Source organism: Saimiri boliviensis, chromosome 14 (assembly GCF_048565385.1).
Source record: "Saimiri boliviensis isolate mSaiBol1 chromosome 14, mSaiBol1.pri, whole genome shotgun sequence".
Taxonomy (NCBI): domain Eukaryota; kingdom Metazoa; phylum Chordata; class Mammalia; order Primates; family Cebidae; genus Saimiri; species Saimiri boliviensis.
Genome location: NC_133462.1, coordinates 16234809 through 16255237, shown reverse-complemented (window position 1 = coordinate 16255237; position 20429 = coordinate 16234809). Strand labels below are relative to the sequence as shown.

At 50.9% G+C, this 20429-nt stretch overlaps 1 protein-coding gene across 6 annotated transcripts in view; it reads left to right on the top strand.

Annotated features, from left to right (window-relative positions):
• SPTBN4 (spectrin beta, non-erythrocytic 4) overlaps nucleotides 1-20429 on the top strand; it is a 109094-nt gene that overhangs the window by 66206 nt on the left and 22459 nt on the right. For 3 of the 6 annotated variants that reach the window (XM_074386329.1, XM_039465848.2, XM_074386328.1), the window contains 5 exons: nucleotides 4215-4305; nucleotides 7770-7916; nucleotides 9207-9470; nucleotides 18279-18503; nucleotides 19475-19564. In XM_074386329.1, coding sequence (XP_074242430.1) covers nucleotides 4215-4305; nucleotides 7770-7916; nucleotides 9207-9470; nucleotides 18279-18503; nucleotides 19475-19564 — 817 coding nt within the window. Of the gene's footprint in view, nucleotides 1-4214; nucleotides 4306-5611; nucleotides 5754-5899; nucleotides 6084-7769; nucleotides 7917-9206; nucleotides 9471-18278; nucleotides 18504-19474; nucleotides 19565-20429 lie in introns of those variants that run through there. The other 3 variants (XM_039465853.2, XM_039465854.2, XM_039465855.2) reach the window with 3 other exon arrangements.

Sequence of the window (20429 nt, the reverse complement as noted above, 5' to 3'; positions counted from 1 at the left end):
CCCTAGATTTATCTGGGGCAAGGCTGCAAGTTTCTAAAGGAAACTTTTATGGGAATTCGGTTCTTAAGGATACAAACTCATCATTTAGTGACCTCCCTCTTCATCCAGGCCTGGATCATTCCTTCCTTAGCCCCACCATATATATATATATATATATATATATATATATATATATATATTGAGACAGAGGTCTTACTCTGTTGCCCAGGCTGGAGTGTAGTGGTGCAATCATAGCTCATTGCAACCTGGAACTCCTGGGCTCAACCAATCCTCCTGCCTCAGCCTCCTGAGTAGCTGGACTACAGGTGTGAGCCACGGAGCCTGGCCTGTTCCACATTTCTTGAGCACCTGCTGCACACCAGGCTCAGCAAAACGAGGAGGAGGAGCCCGGGGGACTGTTCATTCCATCATTGACTCATTCATTTCTTTTCCGTCATTCATTAATTGCTGCTTTCACTCTACTGTTCATTCACTCATTCTCTAGTCAATTAAACACGTACTGAGCTTGTGCTCTGTGCGGAAGGCGGGGTGACCACAGAGATGACCAGGACAGAACAGGATTCCTGCCTCACAGAGCTCAAACGTTATCTGACAAGGAGGGACCAGAATGCTTGGGGCTGGGATGGAGGAAACCCAGGCAGAAAGGTCAGGGCCTCAATGGGAGACGAGCAGGGGCTATGGGAGAGGCGGCATTTGCCCCAGGCTTGTGGTGGGTGAGGAGTGGACACGGAGGGACTGAGATGGACTCATCTCTGCACTTCCCCACCATTTAGTTGCCTAAGGACACATTTCCCACCCTGTGGGAGGAGTGGGAGGGGTTTCCACATCCACAAGGGGGCAGAGCCATACAGAGCTGGGGGCTAGGGCCCTGGAGATCCTAGACCTGGCTTCCTCCCTCAACATGTGAGATTCGGGGCAAGTCATTTAGAGCTTGGGCTTGCCTGGCCCGTCACCTGGAACCTGTGTGTGAGAGGTGCTGTTCTTTTTTGGTTTTTGGAGACAGAGTATTACTCTGTCACCTAGGCTGGATTGTAGTGGTGCACTCTCTCCTCACTGCAACCTCTTCCTCCTGGGTTCAAGCGATTCTCCTGCCTCAGCCTCCTGAGTAACTAGGACTACAGACATGTGCCACGATGTCCAGCTAATTTTTGTATTTTTGGTAGAGACGGGGTTTTGCCATGTTGGTCAGGCTGGTCTCAGACTCCTGACGTCAAGTGATCCACCCACCTCGGCCCCCCAAAGTGCTGGGATTACAGGCGGAAGCCACCATGCCCGGCTGCGAGGTGCTGTTCTTATCTGCATTTTGCATTTAAGGCTCAGAAAGGAAAACTGACTTGCCCTGAGTCACAGCCAGGAAGTGGCACAGCCTGGATTTGAACCCTGTTGTTTTCTTTTCCTTTCTTTGTGTGTGTGTGTGGGGGGGGGCGAGGGAAGACAGGGTCTTGCTCTGCTGCCCAGGCTCTAGTGCAGTGGTGCGATCACTGCTCACTGCAGCCTCGACCTCCTGGGCTCAAACAAACCTCCTGCCTCAGCCTCCTGAGTAGCTGGGGCTACAGGCATGTGCCACCTTGCTGGGCTAATTTTTAATTCTTTTTTTGTGTGTAGAGATGGGGTCTCACCATATTGCCCAGGGTGGTCTCAAACTCCTGGGCTCAAGCAGTCCTCCTGCTTTGGCCTCCCAATGTGCTCAGATCACAGGCGTGAATCGCCGCTCCCGTCTTACTCTGCTGTCTCTGTTCTCTCACCCTCATGGAGACTCAGGGTCTTCCTCATCTCTAGGACTGATGCTTGACAGTTTGGCTACATAAGGCCTGGAGGGATTGATTTCAGCTCAATTTCAGAGGCGTTTTGTCTTTCCTGGCTCCTGAGCTAAGTTGAGCAGGAGGCAGTCAGTGCTTCTCTTGCTTGTCTCAGGCCCTTCCTGTTCCTTCTCTCTGGTTCTGTCTCTGGAACTGTCTCCTACACACTCTGTCTCTTTGCCTCCGTCTATCCATCTTTTTCTGTATCTGTTTCCGGCTCGCTCTGTTTTTCTCTCCCTCCGTCTGCACCTCTCTAACCCTGTCTTTTCTGCCTCTGTCTTTCACAGACAATGTACTTTTGTTTCTCCCATCTCTTTTTCTCTCTGCCACTGCGTCTCTTGCATTCATTGATTTAACGATTGAGCATGTACTGTGTGCCAAGCCCTTTTCCTAGGCACTGGGGACACATCAATGAACAAAACAGACAGAAATCCCTGCCCTTGTGGAAATCATATATCCTAGCATGGGAGACGGACAAGATAAATAAGTAACATACAGCACGTGTTAGATTTTGTTAAGTGCTAAGGAGAAAATTAAAGAAAGGCTGGACGCGGTGGCTCATGCCAGCACTTTGGGAGGCTGAGGTGGGTGGATCATGAGGTCAGGAGTTCAAGACCAGCCTGGGCAGCATGGTGAAACACCGTCTCTACTAAAAATACAAAAATTAGCTGGGCGTGGTGATGTGTGCCTGTAGCCCAGGTGTCCCCAAACTTTTTACACAGGGGGCCAGTTCACTGTCCTTCAGACCGTTGGAGGGCCGCCACATACTGTGCTCCTCTCACTGACCACCAATGAAAGAGGTGCCCCTTCCTGAAGTGCAGCAGGGGGCCGGATAAATGGCCTCAGGTGGCTGCATGCGGCCCGCGGGCCGTAGTTTGGGGACGCCTGCTGTAGTCCCAGCTACTCGGGAGGCTGAGGCAGGAGACTCACTTGAACCCGGGAGGTAGAGGTTGCAGTGAGCTGAGATCGTGCCACTGCACTCCAGCCTGGAGACAGAGTGAGACTCCATCTCAAAAAAAAAAAAAAAAAAAAAAAGAGTCAAAGTGTTGGGGAGTGGTCAGGGGACATTGTGAAGAAGGTGATCGTTAAGTAGACGTTGGGGGAAGGAGCATTCCCAGCAGAGGGGACAGTCAGTGCCAAGGGCCTGAGGCTTGCTCAAGGGAGAGGGAGAAGGCCAGTAAAGTTATCACAGAGTGAGGGGAAAGAGTGTGAGGAGGATAAGAGTTTGGAAAGGTGGGGGTGTGGGGTCTGGAAGGTCAGAAAGTCTGAGATTGGCCGGGCACAGTGGCTCACTCCCATCCCAGCACTTTGGGAGGCCAAGGCAGGCGGATCATGAGGTCAGGAGTTTGAGACCAGCCTGGCCAACATGGCGAAACCCCCTCTCTACTAAAAATACAAAAATAAGCTGGGCATGGTGGCAGGTGCCTGTAATCTCACTTACTCAGAAGGCTGAGGCAGGAGAATTGCTTGAACCTGGGAGGTGGAGGTTGCCGTGAGCTGAGATCGGGCCACTGCATTCCAGCCTGGGTGACAGAGGGAGACTCTGTCTCAAAAAAAAAAAAAAAAAAAAAAAAAAAAAAAAAAGAAAGAAAGAAAAGAAAAAAAAGAGAAAGGACTCTACGGACTCTGAGGGGAACCCTGGGAGGATAGTTTCATTCTCTCTCTCCCTAGGGATGACAGCAACAGGACAGGCATGCATGGGTGCCCATGTGGATCCCAGCCCCATCCACCGGGCCCCTTGGGCACTTTGCCCTGCACTGTGGGCAGGAAGCCAGACCGCCTGGGGCCATGGTCCCAACCGGCTCCAGGGTGTGAGGCTTGGGTCCAGCCTAGTCAGTTCAGTCAGGCCAAGGACCTGGCTCTCCCTGCAGGAGTGCCCGATTCAGCTTCTCTGCGCCCCCCTCGTCCGTCCATCGGTCCTCTGTGGGGCTCCTTGTCTGCTGCTCCCTGAGTATCTTTCTGGCTCTACCCTGCTCCATCTCTTTGCTCATCTCTTCTTATTACCTGTCTTCCTGGTGTCTCTTCGCACTTTCTCGTTTTGTTTTTGTTTTTTGTCTCTGGTTATCTCTGTCTTTAGTTCTCTGTTATCTTTCTCTCTGGGGTTGCCTCTTTTTCTCTCCATCGGTATCTTTTTCTTTCTAGGTGCCTATCTCTCCTTCTCCCTCTGTCTCTCTTACTCTGTCTGTCTCTCTCTGCCCCTCTCCAGCCCTGTCCCTGGCTTTGCCCCGCTGATGCTTTTTTTGTCTGCCCTAGACTGCCTCTCCCCTCATCCCCACCTTGGTCTCTCCTCCTCTTCTCTTACATATTCTCCACGCCCTTCTTCCCCTACCCAGCCCCATGCCCTCACAAGCCTACTGCCAGCGCCGTCCCCCTGCCCGCGGGGCCTATCCCCAGCCCCTATCTCCCCATCCCCAGGAACCAAGAAAACCAGTTACGGGCCCAGCAATGGATGCAAAAGCTACACGACCAACTTGAGCTGCAGCACTTCCTCCGAGACTGCCACGAGGTAGGAACTCCAGCTGTTCTGGGAACGGGGTTTAGGAGGGAGGGAAGTGCTCCTCGGCGGAGGTGGGGGTGGGGACGCCCCGTCTAAGTGGGTCGCGGAGCGATGCTCGCTCTGCGCCGCTAGGAGGCGCGTGGGGCCGGTTCTCAGTGCGCATGCTCCGCAGCGCTCTGCCTGCCCACGCCGACTCCCGGGAAGGAGGGAGGGGCCCCGGGCGCCCCTGGCAACCGCGCGTATCCGCGCCTACGGGTCCCGCGGCGACGCGCGCTGATCTCACCTTTCTCTCCCGAGATTTGTGAGAATCCCTCTACCTCCGGAGAGGGACGGAGCGGGCGGTGGGGATAGGGGTTGGGGACCATGGGGGGCCAGCGGCCCTGTGTGCTACTTCAGCCAGCGATGGCTCTGAACCAAGCCCTCGCCCCTTTAAAGGTATCTGGGAATCAAGCCCCTTCCCTTAAGGGTGAGCTGCACACATTGGGGAAGATCTCCCCTAATCAGAGATGGTCCAGGCCCCCTTCCTTATTAGTGACAGTTCAGGAGACTTGCTGGCTTCCCCTCCTTCCCCTGCATTCCATAGAAACGATTCTAGACTCTGGACACATTAGAGATGGCCCAGTAAACATTTTCCTAAATCCTAAACAGAGACAGTCCTGGCCACGAGCCCATCCATCTGTGTAACCCAGGATCATCCCCTCCTCCGTCATCACCCCGTACAAAGTTTCTTTCAACCAAAGATGGTTCAAGAACCAGGACTAACAGCTAAACCCCTCAGCCTCAGTTAAAGATGATTCGACCCCCCACCCATGTTGAACGCCCATGGGAGATTGTTCTCTCTGCATATGAAATAAACAGGGGCCTCCCTACCCCGCTCCCCCCATAACTGGGATAGGCTGGGACTTGAGCCATTGGAGGAACCCACTGTTCCCCCTCGCCCCCACTGGAGATTGTAAGGGATGTTCCAGGTCGCCCTCCCATGTCCCCTGTCCACATGTGGTGGCCAGGAGCCCGAGCCTCTTCCCACTAGAGATGGTTCAGGAGGCCCTCCTCCAGCCCCCTCCCCATAATCTCCACTCTCCCATAGTGAGGCAGTTCAAGGCCCAGGCGCCTCCTTCCGGCATTAGATTTGGTCCCGGAGCACTCCCCATCTCTCGTGAGATTGTTCTGGACCAGGTAGTAATCATCTGAGATGGCGCAGAAGCCCCCCACCCGAAGCCTTGGGGCGAGTGGTGGTTCCTCCTGCACCGCCACCAGGGGCCCCGCAAAGAGGCGGGTAGGGAGGCAGGCAGGGGGTGCGCGCGGGCGGGCGCGCGGCCGCGGCGCGGGGGCCAGGGAGGGGCGCGCGGCCGCCGGAGCCTCAGTCGTTGCCGCCGCTGCCGCTGCCGTCGCAGTGGAGGGGCAAACACCTGCCCGCCCGCCGCAGGGACGCCCCGCCAACGCCACTGACGCTTCAGGTCTCGGGGGCGCCCAGGGGAGGGGGCTGGCGCGCACCCCGCGGAGAAGGCGGGGGAGGGGGCTCGGGCGCGTGCCCGCCCGCCGGGGCCGCGGGAGGGAGGGGCGGGGCTGCGCGGGGGCGGGCCGGGAGGGCGCCAGGACCCCCGCCCTGGGGGAGGGGCAAGGACGCCGGGAGCTGTCCGCGGTGCTGGCGCGGGCGGAATTGAGGAGCCGGCCCCCAGGGGAGGGGAGCGAAGCGTGGGGGGTCTTCTAAGACCACTTCTAGGGTAATCTGGATTTGCCCTGAGGGTTCAGGGCGTCTCAACCTCTCGGGAGTGCCTGTTCTCCGGGTAATGGGGGGCATCTACGATTTGCCCTGGGGCCGGGGGTTTCTCAACCTTTTGGGGGGGTTTCTTGTTTTGGGGGATCTGTATCAGCCTTGGATGATAGAGGTGAATCACTTTTGGGGGGCTCTGCCTTGAGTGATGAGGGATCTTGGATTTTCTCTGGGTCTGGGGGACTCTGACTTTCGGGGGCTTTTCCTGGGGTGTTAGTCTGGTTTTGCCTTCCATGATGAGGGAATCACTTTTGAGGGGGTTTTACTTTGAGGATAGGGCACTGTCTCTTTAGGGGCTCTGCTTTCACTGCGGGCTGTGGCTGCCGTTGGACTCTTCCCTGCGCGTCAGGAACCTGTGAATTGAGTTGGGGGGTTCAGCACTGGATTTGGTTCTAGTGTGTGTATGGAGTGTGACGCTGTCCAGGACCCCTGGGGAGCACATGCTCAGGGAACGTGGGCTGGGGTTTGGCCGGCTGGGGATCTGGGGATTTGTCCTTGGCTATGACTGCATTTGCCTCCCGGGACCTCGGAGCTGGGAGTCCGGTGTTTTTTTTTTTTTTTTTTTTTTTTTTTTTTTTCTGTTTGCGGGCAGGAGGAGGGAGGATCTTGTGACTGGAGTGGGGAGGAGAAAGGGGAGGAGCAAACTGTTTCAGGTGCCAGGTTTGGTCATGAGTGGGGAAGTTCTGGCTTGGAGAATAAGTCTGGTTTTTTACTGGAGGAGGGTGGGGGAGGCTCAGAAAGCAGCCTGTGATTGATCCTGCCCAGGGCGGTGAGGGGGGCCTACTCTTGGTGCTTGCGTGTTCGTTGACTGGTTTTGTTGATGGGTAGGTGGACTAGAACTGGCTTTAGTTGTAGGGGTGGGGGTGCTGGCTGGCTTGGGAGGTTCGGTCTGATCCACGATGGGGAGTCTGGGGCTAGATTTTGGGGTGGACTGGTTTGGAGAGCCAGCTTTGTTTTTCACATTTGGCTGGGGTTGGCTTTGGCTTAGGGCTAGAATTGGTCATGGTTTGGGGATCTGTGGTCTTAAAGTCCCAGGGCTAGGTTTGGGGAGCCCTGTGGGCTCATTAGGGGTGCTGGATTGTGATTGTGGAGGATGGGTCTATTCCAGATTGGAGGGCCGGTTTAGAGAGAGCTAGAGTTGGCTTTAATTGGGAGATCGTTTGGGGGGTTGATCTGGCCATACTGGAGGAACTGAGGCTAGATAGGGGGCTTCATTTGATGCCCTTGGGAATGGATTAAGGTTCTTGAATTGGTCCTTATTGGGGGGGTGGCTAAGATTGAATGAAGGATCTAAGTGTGGTTATGGGAGGGGTGGTGCTGGAGATGAATTGGGAGTTAGCTAAATTAGGTTGGAGAGCTTGTTTTGGGGGGTGATTTCTCTCCAAGTCGAAGGGGCTGACTGGGCCTGCCTTGGGGGCTTGTGAGGAGTTGATGAGGGCTTCCTTCAGGACAAGCGGCAGGGGGGCAAAGGATTGGGCATTCTGGGTACCCTTCCATCCGTCCTCTACCCAGGAAAGAGCTTGAGCTGCACCTGTCCCCAACATAAAGACCTCACTTGCAAACGTTTCCCATCCTCCCCTCTTCCCTCCACCCATACACCCTAGCAGCCGAGGCCCTGAACCTGGGGCTTCCTGGAGGGGATGGGGGGCTGTGGCAGGTTGGGGGGATGGGCTGAGCCCTCCTTCCCTGTCCTGCACAGCTGGATGGCTGGATTCATGAGAAGATGCTGATGGCGCGGGATGGCACGAGGGAGGACAGCCACAAGCTGCATAAGAGATGGCTCCGGCACCAGGCATTCATGGCCGAGCTGGCTCAGAATAAGGAGTGGCTGGAGAAGATTGAGAGGGTGAGGAAGCTAATGGCCCCCCTGCCCATGCCGAGTCCAAGAGACCTTCAGGGAGCCCATGTCTGACCTGCTGTACCCTCTGCTGCCATGCTGCTGGTCTCACACCTCTGGACTGACTCAAATCAGCTCCAGATCTGCTCCTAGCTATGTGGGTTTGAGTGATTCACCTAACATCTTTGAGCCTCAGTTTGCCCATCTGTAAAATGGCCGGCATCTCTTCTGAATGGTGCCTCTGTCCTCCTGTTTATTAAATATTTCACTCCTTCCTATAACCTCCTCTACCAGGTTCCTTCCGTATCATTTGAAGCATTAAGATGGAAGATTGGGAAGATAAGCTGGGACAGCCCCTGGGAAGCCCAGGGTTATAGTAAACTTTGGATTCTTACAGCCTTACTGTCCTGGGTTCTAACTCTCTGTGCCTGTTACCAGCTGTGGGGCCTTAGGTAACTGTGTTAACCTCGTGGAACCTCAGTTTGCTCTTTTATAAAATTGAGGAAATAATAAATATAGCTACTACCTGGGCTCTTGTGCACGAAAAGTGCTTCATACAAGGCCACACACCTAAGAGCTGTAATTACTATGGTCTTGTTTTTCAATACTTAATGTTACCTAAGTGGCTCTGGGCCACTTGACTTCAGCCTTGGAGGGACTGAGACAGATATTTGCCCCAAGCCTCAACCCCAGAACTTCCCCCTACTCTGGCTGAACCCCTAGACCTACAGCCCTGGATATGCCCACTCTTCCGACTTACACAGAGACACCCAGGTTGGCCTTAAACCCTTAAGTGGTCATTAATGTTCCATAAATGGTGGCATATGGTGAAGGCAGTCTTCTTGATTAGCGTTTAATGGATGTTCATTCTCTCCCTGCCTCTCTGGCTCCCTGCTACTTTCCTGTCTGTCTGTCCCTCTCTCCTTGTCTTTATGGTCTTCCCCCCATATTTCTGATTTTCTGCGCCTGTCTCTGTATTGATCACTCTGTGGCTATTTGTCTCTCCCTGTCTCCTTCCCATGTCTCTGCGTCCCTCTGTCTCTCTCTGCTCTCTGTCTCCCTCTCCTCTCCTCTGTCTGTCTTTTTCTTTTTTTGTCTCTCTTCCCCGGTTCCTCCCATTTCTGGGCCTATCTCTGCATCCACCCCTCATGTCTCTCTCTCCCTATGTGTCTACAACTCTCTGCCTCCGATTCTCTTTTCACATCTTTACCTGTGTCCTGTTGCTCTCTCATGTGTCTCTGTCCCTCCCCACCATTGATCCTTCTTCCCCATCTCTTGCCATCCACGTGCCTGGGGCAGGAGGGCCAGCAGCTGATGCAGGAGAAGCCCGAACTGGCGGCCTCCGTGCGGAAGAAACTGGGCGAGATCCGCCAGTGCTGGGCAGAGCTGGAGAGCACCACCCAGGCCAAGGCACGGCAGCTCTTTGAGGCCAGCAAAGCAGACCAGCTGGTGCAGAGCTTCGCTGAGCTAGACAAGAAGCTCCTCCACATGGAGAGTCAGCTGCAAGATGTGGACCCTGGAGGGGACCTGGCCACCGTCAACAGTCAGCTCAAGAAGCTACAGGTATGGCCAGCCTGGCCCAGATGGGGGCTCCCTATGCCACATGGGGGCCAGGTCAGGGTCCAACCCCACTTAAGGTATTTCAGATGGAGGAGATTTAATACAGGGATTTATTTCAAACTTGTGGAAGAGCAGAAAGGGATTACTGAAGCAATCCAGCTAGTAATAACTGTTGGAAGCAGCCACCACCCGCAAGGTATGGAGTACAAAGGAAAAAGGAGGGAAAGAAACCAAGGAAAGAAACCAAGGCTCAGGGTAGGGAAATGGCTTTGCATAGAATAATAGTGACATTCGTTCAGCATTCCTCTACCAGTCTCTAGGCCAAGCATTCACTGACTCCTTCCAGCAACTTCTGGAGATTGGTACTGTTATTATCTCGTTTTACCAGTGGGGGAAACTGAGGCACAGAAAGTAAAGCCCCTGGCCCAAGGACGCAGAGCTAATTAGTCTCCTTTATGAAGCAGGGTGCTCTTAGAGAACAGACACAGCGTCTGCTTTGTGTCTGCTCCCAGCTTGGCAGCTCGATGCTTGGTACACAGCAGTTCGTGTGGAACGACCAGCGGTGAATGTGGCCATTGCTTCTCACCTCCCAAGGAGTAATGGCTCCTACCTTTGGTTTTCTTTTATTGGTTGGTGGTGGCGTTTGTTTTTTCCTTTGAGATAGGGACTCACTCTGTTGCCCAAGCCAGAGTACAGTGGCTTGATCTCAGTCCATTGCAGCCTCAAACTCTTGGGCTCAAGTGATTCTCCTACTTCAGCTTTCCAAGTAGCTGGGACCACAAGCGCACACCCCACTCACCTGGATAATCTTTTAAAACTTTTTAAAGAGACAGGGTCTCAGTATATTTCCCGGGCTGGGCTCAAACTCTTGAGCTCAATCAACCCTCTTGCCTCAGCCTTCCAAAGTGCTGGGATTACAGGTGTGAGCCATGATATCTGGCCCACGTGACTGCTGCTTTTACGTGTCAGGACAATGCCTGACTGACTGACAGGAAACTGAGGTTCCAAGAGTTGAGAGGTGAGCTTGCTTGTCCAGAGTAGGAAATAGCAAACCCTGGATTTCAATGTTGTGCCCTTGACTCTTCACTCCTTTTTGATATACTTCCTGCCTGTGTAGATGTGCTTCTGTAGGGCTTGGCATAGTGTGTGGCCAAAAAAAAAAAAAAAAAAAAAAGGCTGGTAAGAAATGCATAACAGGCTGGGCACAGTGGCTCATGCCTATAATCCCAGCACTTTGGAAGGCTGAGGCAGGCAGATCACAAGGTCAGGAGTTCGACACCTGTCTGGCCAACATAGTGAAACCCCCTCTCTATACGTTAAAAAAAATATACAAAAATAAAGAAGAAATGCATAATGACACTGATTAGTATTTATTCATTCATCTCTGCATCAGATAATTATTAGGTACCCACTACGTGCCAAGCATTTTCTGGGTGTTGGGATATAGCAGTTGGCAAAATGGATGAAAAGTTACTGCCTTCAAGTCGATCCCACTCTGGTGGGGGAAACAGGCAAAAGAACAAAGACAAGCAGATCCAAATGTAACGGAGGCCAATGAGGTCAGCACTTTATTTATTTATTTATTATTATTATTTTTTGAGACGGAGTTTCACTCTTGTTGTCCAGGCTGGAGTGCAATGGTGCCATCTCGGCTCACTGCAACCTCCACGTTCTGGGTTCAAACAATTCTCCTGCCTCAGCCTCCTGAGTAGCTGGGATTACAGGCACGCGCCACCATGCCCAGCTAAATTTTGTATTGTTAGTAGAGACGGGCTTTTGCCATGTTGACCAAGCTGGTCTGGAACTCCGGACCTCAGGTGATCCGCCCACCTTGGCCTCCCAAAGTGCTGGAGTTACAAGTGTGAACCACCACACCCAGCCAATGAGGGTCATTACTTTATATGGACCAGCAGCTCTCAAACGTCTGGGTCTCCAGGACCCCCTTATACTAATTTTTTTTTTTTTTTTTTGAGATGGAGTCTTGCTGTGTCGCCCAGGCTGGAGTGCAGTGGTGCAATCTCGGCTCACTGCAATCTCTCCCTCCTGGGTTCAAGTGATTCTCCTGCCTCAGCCTCCCTGGTAGCTAGGATTATAGACACCTGCAACCACACCCAGCTAATTTTTTTTGTATTTTTAGTAGAGGCAGGGTTTCATCATGTTGGCCAGGATGGTCTCTATCTCCTGACCTCATGATCCGCCCACTTTGGCCTCCCAAAGTGCTGGGATTACAGATGTGAGCCACTGTGCCTGGCCCTCCAGTTACACTCTTAAAAGTCATTGAGATCCTCAAAAAGCTTTGTCTGTATGGATTAGACCTATTGACATTCACTGTATTAAAACACATTTTAAACAAAGCAACGTGGATGATTGGGCACAGTGGCTTATGCCTGTATTCCCAGCACTTTGGGAGGCCAAGGCAGGAGGATCACTTAAGCCCAGGAGTTCCAGACTAGCCTGGGCAACATAGCGAGATCCACACGCTTGTGGTCCCAACTACTCAGAAGCCTGAAGTAAGAGGATCACTTGAGCCCAGGAGGTTGGTTGAAGCTGCAGTGAGCCATGATTGTGTCATTGCACCCCAATCTGGTCGGCAGAATGAGACCCCCGTCTCAAAAAAAAAGTAATTTGAGTCATCTCCCTTGTCCTCCACCCCACACGCTCCAGCAGGCTCCCTGGGACCCCACCTTCCAGGTCTTGGCCACGTGACCCAGAATCCTCTCTCAGGGCCTCTTGCCAAGCTGTGCTTCCTGGCCGAGAAGCCAGATGGTGGAGTCTCAAGTCACAGCTCCCCAGCCCTCAGGGACCTGGCCAGCTGGTCAGCCTCCACCACAGGCCTCTGCTTAGAGGGGTGGAGGCTGGTCTCCTGCCATCTGAGAAAAAGCACTGGAGGCTTTGCAGCTGCCAGGCTCTGTCCCTGGGGACACCTCACTTTTTCCAGGCCCACTCCCACCCTAAGCAAAGCTCTTTCTCTGGCCAAGGAAACACCACCTCCCCGCATTCTGCTTCTCTGCTCCATGTTTTTGTATCCAGCTCAGCATGGCCTGAGAGAGGAGTGCAGATTCAAGGCTGTACGGCCCCAGTCCTTGCTCTGTGTGACTTAAGGCAACAAGGCAAGGGACCCCTCCTTCTTTCTTTCCTTCCTTCCTTCCTTCTTCCCCTTCCCTTCCCTTTCTTTCCTCCCCTTCCCTCCCCCCTTCCCTTCCCTTCCTCCTTTCTCTCTCTCTCTCTCTCTCTCTCTCTCCCCCCCCCGTCCCTGTCTCTCTCTCTCTCTCTCTCTCTCTCTCTCTATCTCTCTCTTTCTTTCTTTTCATCTCACTCTGTCGCCCAGGCTGGAGAGCAGTGGCACAATCTCAGCTAAGTATGTTTTCACAATTCATAAATTATGTCTCCAATTTATGAAGACACAATTGGATCAGTAACTCCAATTATGTCTTCACAAATCTCCTTGTCTTCTTTTCTGAGCACCACTTTCTTCTGTGTTGGCCTCATTATCAGGGAGTCCCTGATGTTGGCAGGATGACCCCAGGATGCCAGGCCTATAGCCTCCCAGTTTAGGAAACCCATGGGAAAGACAGCATCTCTTCTGTGTATATATACTTTCCTGGCAAAAGTGGGGAGAGTGGCTGGGCACAGTGGCTCACACCTGTATTCCCACACTTTAGGAGGCCGAGATGGGAGGATCTCTTGAGGCCAGGAGTTCGAGACCAGCCTGGCCGACATATTGAGACCCCCACCTCTACCAAAAAAGAAAAAGTGGAAAGAGTTTTCATTGGCTCATCTGAGGTCACATGCTCATCTCTGACCCAATCCTTATAGCCAGGGTGTTTTCAGTGTGCTGATTGGCCCCACTTGGGTCATGTGATTACCCATGGCTCTCTAGGTTTCATTCGCCCTTCTGGAAGCTCAGGACCTGACAGTGAGTTTTGATGTGTTTGGAAGGAGAGGATGGATTTTGGGCAGGCAAAACCAATAACTGCACTACAGAACCTTGGAACAAGAAGTCTTGGCTTGGTTCTTGAGTTTTGGGTTTTGTTTTGCAGTCATTTGCCATAATCTGCTACCACTTAATTTTTTTAATTGTTATTTTGTTTTCTTCTCTAGTTTTCCTCCATCTGTTTAGAATTACAAGGGTAATACATAAATATATTCTTTTGGGAAAAAAAATTGACTAACCCAGCAGTCTTCAGCAAAACCCAAAGTCTCCCTCTGATCTGCCTCCCAATCCCACATCCCAAAGGGAGCCTCAATTATTTTGCATGCATCTGTCTACACCTCTCTCTGTGCATCTACAAGTCTACATATATGGATATTTAATGTTTTTATTTTATTTGCTTTTCATGTTTAATTTTTTTTAATTTAAAAGAAAAACAGCACTTTCCAGTCATTCATGTTTAATTTCCATTTTTGAATAAATGAATTTGCATGGTTAAGACATCAAAAACTCTAAGGAAATCCTATGGGGAAATTATCTCCTTCATCCCTGTTCCCCATTCAGTAAGTTCTCATCCTCCCAATGAGAACCATCTGTTATAAACTTCTTGTTTACTCCAGGGAATTTTTATGCATGTGCAATCCACTACAAGTTTATATTCATAGGTAGGTTCTAAATTGCTTTTTCTTCTTAACAGTAACTCTTGGCTATTATTTCATACTGGTCTTGATTTGTTTAACCATTTTATTCTTTTTTTTTTTTTTTAAGAGAGGAGTTCTCATGCCAGGCATGGTGGCTCACGCCTGTAATCCCAGCACTTTGGGAGGCCGATGCAGGCGGATCACAGGTCAGGAGTTCGAAACCAGCCTGACCAACATGGTGAAACCCTGTCTCTACTAAAAGTACAAAAATTAGCCAGGCATGGTGGCAAACGCCTGTAATCTCAGCTACTCAGGAGGCTGAGGCAGGAAATCGCTTGAACCCGGGAGGTGGAGGTTACAGTGAGTTGGTATTCCACCACTGCACTCCAGTCTGGGTGACAGAGCACAACTCAGTCTCAAAAAAAAAAAAAAGAGAGGAGGTCTCACTGTGTTGCCCAAGCTGGTCTCAAACTCCTGGGCTCAAGCAGTCCTCTCACCTCAGCCTCCGCATAGCTGGGATTCCAGGCATGAGCTGCTGCACGTGGCTTAACCATTTCTCTCCTGATGAGCATTCAGGTTGTTTCCATTTTTTCCCATCACAAACTCTGCTCTGATTACATCTTTGTGGATCTCTGCCAGTATTTCTTTTTTTCTTTTTAAGATTTATTTTCTGGCTGGGCATGGTGGCTCAAGCCTGTATTCCCAGCCCTTTGGGAGGCCGAGACGTGTGGATCACGAGGTCAAGAGATCAAGACCATCCTGGTCAACATGGTGAAACCCTGTCTCTACTAAAAATACAAAAATATTAGCTCGGCATGGTGGCGCGTGCCTGTAATCCCAGCTACTCAGGAAGCTGAGGCAGGAGAATTGCCAGAACCCAGGAGGCGGAGGTTGCGGTGAGCCGAGATCGCGCCATTGCACTCCAGCCTGGGTAACAAGAGCAAAACTCTGCCTCAAAAAAAAAAAAAAAAATGATTTTCTTTTTAAATTTTATTTATTTATTTAATTATTATTTTTATTTTTTATAGACAGGGTTTCACTATGTTGGTCAGGCTGGTCTTGAACTCCTGAGCTCAGGTGATCTGCCCACCTTGGCCTCTCAAAGTGCTGGGATTACAGGCATGAGCCACCACGCCTGGCCTATTTATTTATTTTGAGATAAGAGTCTTGCTCTGTCACCCAGGCTGAAATGGCGCAATCTTGGCTCACGGCAACCTCCACCTTCTAAGTTCAAGCAATTTTCCTGCCTCAGCCTCCCAAGTAGCTGGGATTACAGGCATGCACCACCATGCCTAGCTAATTTTTGTATTTTTAATGGAGATGAGGTTTTACCATGTTGGCCAGGCTGGTCTCAAACTCCTGACCTTGTGATCTGCCCACCTTGGACTCCCAAAGTGCTGGGATTACAGGCGTGAGCCACCATGCCAGGTCTGTGCCAGTATTTTTTTAGTTATATTCCTAGAAGTGGAAGTACCAGTGCTGAGTCAATCAGATGCACATTTTGCATTTTGATTAAGACCTGCCAAATTGCCTTCCAAAAAGGCTCTGCCAATTTACACCACCACTGACAGTGGCTGAGTGTGCCCACCTCCCAGCATCTTTTCCAGTGTTAGATACTGTAAGTCTTTTACATTTTTGCTAACCTAATGTTAGAAAAAGGATATAGATATATAGAAAATGATGTCTTGGCTGGGCATGGTGGCTCACTTCTGTAATCCCAGCACTTTGGGAGGCCAAGGCAGGTGGATCACCTGAGGTCAGGAGTTCAAGACTAGCCTGACAAACATGGTGAAACCCCGATTTCTGTTGAAAATGCAAAAATTTAGCTGGGCATAGTGGCACGTGCCTGTAATCCCAGCCACTCCAGAGGCTGAGGCAGAAGAATCACTTGGAGGTGATTCCAAGGCCATTCTTCCCAGGAGGTAGAGGTTACAGTGAGCTGAGATCATGCCATTCCACTCCAACCTGGGCAAAAAGAGCAAAACTCTGTCTCAAAAAGAAAAAAGAAAAGGATGTCTTGTTTTAGTTTGCATTTTCCAGCTGATTAATAAGACTGGGCACCTTTTTATATGCTTATTTCTTTTGTCTGTTGCCTGTTCACATCTGATACCCATTTCTCTTTTTGGGCACTCCTTTTTCTTTGCTGATGTCATTCATGCATACATTGAACAAATCATAACTGAAGGCCTATTGTGTACCAGAAATTGTTCTAGGCTTTCAAGAATACAGCAGTGAGTGTGACAGAGCCCCTCCCTTCATTTGGGTCACATTCTGGAAGCCGGGGACCAGTAAAATTACAGAAGTACCCAGAAGCAGTGACTCACATCTGTAACCCCAGCACTTTGGGAGGCCAACGTGGGAGAAGAGTTTGAGCCCAGGAGTTCAAGACCAGCCTGGGCAACATAGCAAGACCCCCATCTTTATGACAATTTTAAAAAATGAGCTGGGCATGGTGGTGTGTGCCTGTAATCCTAGCGACTTGGGAGGCTGAGGCAAGAGGATCCCTTGAGTCTGGGAGTTCGAGGCTGCAGTGAGCTATGATCTCACCACTGTACTCCAGCCTGGATGACAGAGCAAGACCCTGTCAGAAAACAAAAACAACACATTCCCCCCAAAATATAGAATTGTCTGATGGTGGTAAGTGCTATGAAGACAAAGGAAGCAGGATGGAGGGAAATTCTTTGATTGTTAAAGAAACTAGTGCCTTGCTCTAATATATATCAATTTTTAGTTTGTCGTTTGCCTTCCAACTCTCTGAAATTTTGGTTGATGCAGAAAGCATTTTTATTTTTATGTGATCAAATTTATAAATCTTTCCATTTATGTTTTTTATCCTTAGAAAGATTTTCTCCATCCCAACATTATAAAAGCATTTGCTCAGGTTTTCTTTTAATGTCTTATGGATTTACTCACTCCATTTAGGTCTTTAATCCATCTGGAATTGTTTTCAGTACAAACAGCAAGGAAAGGATCCAGCTAAACTGGTTAGCCACTTAGCCCATGACCATTCATTAAGTAATCCATCTTTTCCTTGGGGATTTGAATTGGTACCTATGAAACACATGCATTTTCCTGTGTATTTGGGTCTGCTTTTGCATTCCTGTCTATCCTTATGACACAGCCGCCATCCAAATCACTATAGCTTTGTATTTATTTTGATAATATTTTAGTGTCAAATTTTTTTCAGCCTGTAATCCCAGCACTTTGGGAGGCCAAGATGGGCAGATCGCTTGAGGTTAGGAGTTTGAGACTAGCCTGATCAACGTGCTGAAACCCCATCTCTACTAAAAATACAAAAATAAATTAGCTGGGCATGGTGGCAGGTGCCTGTAGCCCCAGCTACTTGGGAGGCTGAGGGACGAGAATCGCATGAACCTGTGAGGTGAAGGTTGCAGGGAGCTGAGATCAGCCAGTGCTCTCCAGCCTGGGTCACACAGTACAGGCTGCTTTGCTCATCCATCTCAAAAAAAAAAAAAAAAAATTTTTTTTTAGTTGGGTGTGATGGTCCATGCCCATAATCCCAGCATTTTGGGAGGCCGAGGTGGGTGGATCACTTGAGGTCAGGAGTTCAAGACCAGCCTGGCCATTATGGCGAAACCCCATCTCTACAAAAATACAAAATTTAGCCAGGCATGATGGTGAGTGCTTGTAATCCCAGCTACTCCGGAGGCTGAGGCAGGAGAATCACTTGAACCCAGGAAGTGAAGGTTGCATTGAGCCAAGATTACGCCATTGCACTCCAGCCTCGACAGAGCCAGACTCCTTCTCAAAAAAAAAAAATCATTAACAAAAAATTATTACTAAACTTGATAATAATGATTTTTGGAAAGTTGACTCTTTGGACAAATTCTTTAACTTCTCTTGGCCTCAGTTTCCTCCTCTGTAAAACAGGGAGACTACCAATGGGTTGTTCTGAGAACTAATCAATTAATGGACCACTTTAGTTCCGGGTCAGGTAAGCCTCTTTGAGAAGGTAATACTCCAGCTGAAATCTGATTGACAAGAGCATGCCTGGCAGAGGAAACAGCAAAGGCAAAGGCTCCCAGGCAGGGACTAGCTTAGTGTGATGCAGGTTCATGCGGAGGGCATCGCTCCTGGAGGGGACTAAGCAAGGAGAGGGTGGAAGGGTTGGCCACAGTGAGGGATCTGGCTGTCACTGTAAGGGTACCGGAGAGTCACAGCAGGATCGAGAGGGCCGGTGGGCCCCGCTGACCCTGCCCCTGTCCCCTGTCCCTGCAGTCCATGGAGTCGCAGGTAGAGGAATGGTACCGCGAGGTGGGAGAGCTGCAGGCCCAGACTGCAGCGCTGCCGCTGGAACCTGCGAGCAAGGAGCTTGTGGGCGAGCGGCAGAACGCGGTGGGCGAGCGCCTGGTGCGCCTGCTCGAGCCGCTGCAGGAGCGCCGCCGGTTGCTGCTGGCCTCCAAGGAGTTGCACCAGGTGGCGCACGACCTGGACGACGAGCTGGTGAGGCCCGCGCGGGAGCCCGGGGTGGGGCGGCGGGGGCGGAGAAGGTGGGCACGGGGTGGGGCGGAGGATGGAGAGGGCTGAGACGCTCCCACTCATACGCTGAAAAACGCATTCGGCCCTACATTCATTCATTCACTCATATTCATTTACTCACTTTGAATCATTGATTTATTCATGAAGTCACTCATTTATTGATTCACTCATCCATCCTTTGTCCTTTCCTCCACTCATTTATTTACTTATTATTCATTCACTCATTCACGCCTCTGTTCATTTCCTCATTCCATTACTCAGCTTCCTGATTTGCTCATTCATTTGCTCACTCAGTTGATCATTCTGGCCCCAGCGGTGTGTTTGGATGATACTGGGGCCACAGGGATGACCAAGACAGACCTCATTGTGCCCAGAGGGCTCGGAGTCCAACAGGGAAAATAGACTTGTCCCCAGACGGTGACAATTCAGGGTGGTTAGAAATATGATAGGGGAGTCTAGGGGTTTGTGGGAGCCCAGAGAAGGCAACTGGCCAAGGTTCAAAGTCAGGGAGGGCTTCCTGGAGGAGGGGATGTCTGAGCTGAGGTCTGAAGGAAGAGTACTAGTGAGCCAGCTGAGGAAATGGGAATGGAATTCCAGGAAGCAAAACCTGCTCGTGCAAAGGCCCGTGGTGTGAGCCTGGCTTGAGCACAGCGAGCAAGACAGAGTATGTCAACAGAGGAGGCTGAGACAGTGTGGTGGCGCCTGTAGTCTCAGCTACTTGGGAGGCTGAGGTGGGAGGATTCTTTAAGCCTGGGGGTTTGGTTCCCATCCCCCCCCCCCACACACACACACACAATAGAGGGAGGAGGCTGAAGACGCGACTGGGCTCTCAGGCAAGGAAGGGCCTTGGATGCTGCGCAAGTGTAAAGTTCAGTTGTGATGCAGGGGTTCTTGGATGCATTCCCTCCTTGACCTGCCCCCTGTGTCCCGTCCAGGCATGGGTTCAGGAGCGGCTGCCACTGGCCATGCAGACAGAGCGAGGCGACGGCTTACAGGCGGTCCAGCAGCACATCAAAAAGAACCAGGTGAGCAGAGCCAGGTGAGGGAATAAATTAGGACACATTGGGATACACATGATAGACAACGTCTGAAGGTGGTTAAAGAGAAAACAATGAATTTATTGGATTTTGGAATTAACAGGAATGTGGACGTCGGATACCGACGTATTCAGGGCCTTCCATATATTTTCTTTTTTTTTTTTTTTTTTTTTGAGACGGAGTTTCGCTCTTGTTACCCAGGCTGGAGTGCAATGGCGCGATCTCGGCTCACCGCAACCTCCGCCTCCTGGGTTCAGGCAATTCTCCTGCCTCAGCCTCCTGAGTAGCTGGGATTACAGGCACGCGCCACCATGCCCAGCTAATTTTTTTGTATTTTTAGTAGAGACGGGGTTTCACCATGTTGGCCAGGATGGTCTCAATCTCTTGACCTCGTGATCCACCCGCCTCGGCCTCCCAAAGTGCTGGGATTACAGGCCTGAGCCACCGCGCCCAGCGCTTCCATATATTTTCATGACTCTTGGCTCTGTTTTTTGGGTTTTTTTTTCTTTTTCTTTTTCTTTTTTTTCTTTTTTTCTTTTTTTTTTTTTTTGAGATGGAGTCCTGCTATGTCACCCAGGCTCGAGTGTAGTGGTGCCATCTCCACTCACTGCAACCTCCACTTCCTGAGTTCATGTGGTTCTCCTGCCTCAGCTGCCCAGGTAGCTGGGATTACAGGTGTGCACCACCACGCCTGGCTAATTTTTGTATTTTTAGCAGAGACGAGGATGTCGGGGGGTGTCTCACCATGTTGGCCAGGCTGTTCTCAAACTCCTGGCCTCAAGCGATCCAGTCCTTGGCCTCCCAAAGTGTGAGATTACAGGTGTGAGTCACCGCGCCCAGCCTGTTTTTCTGA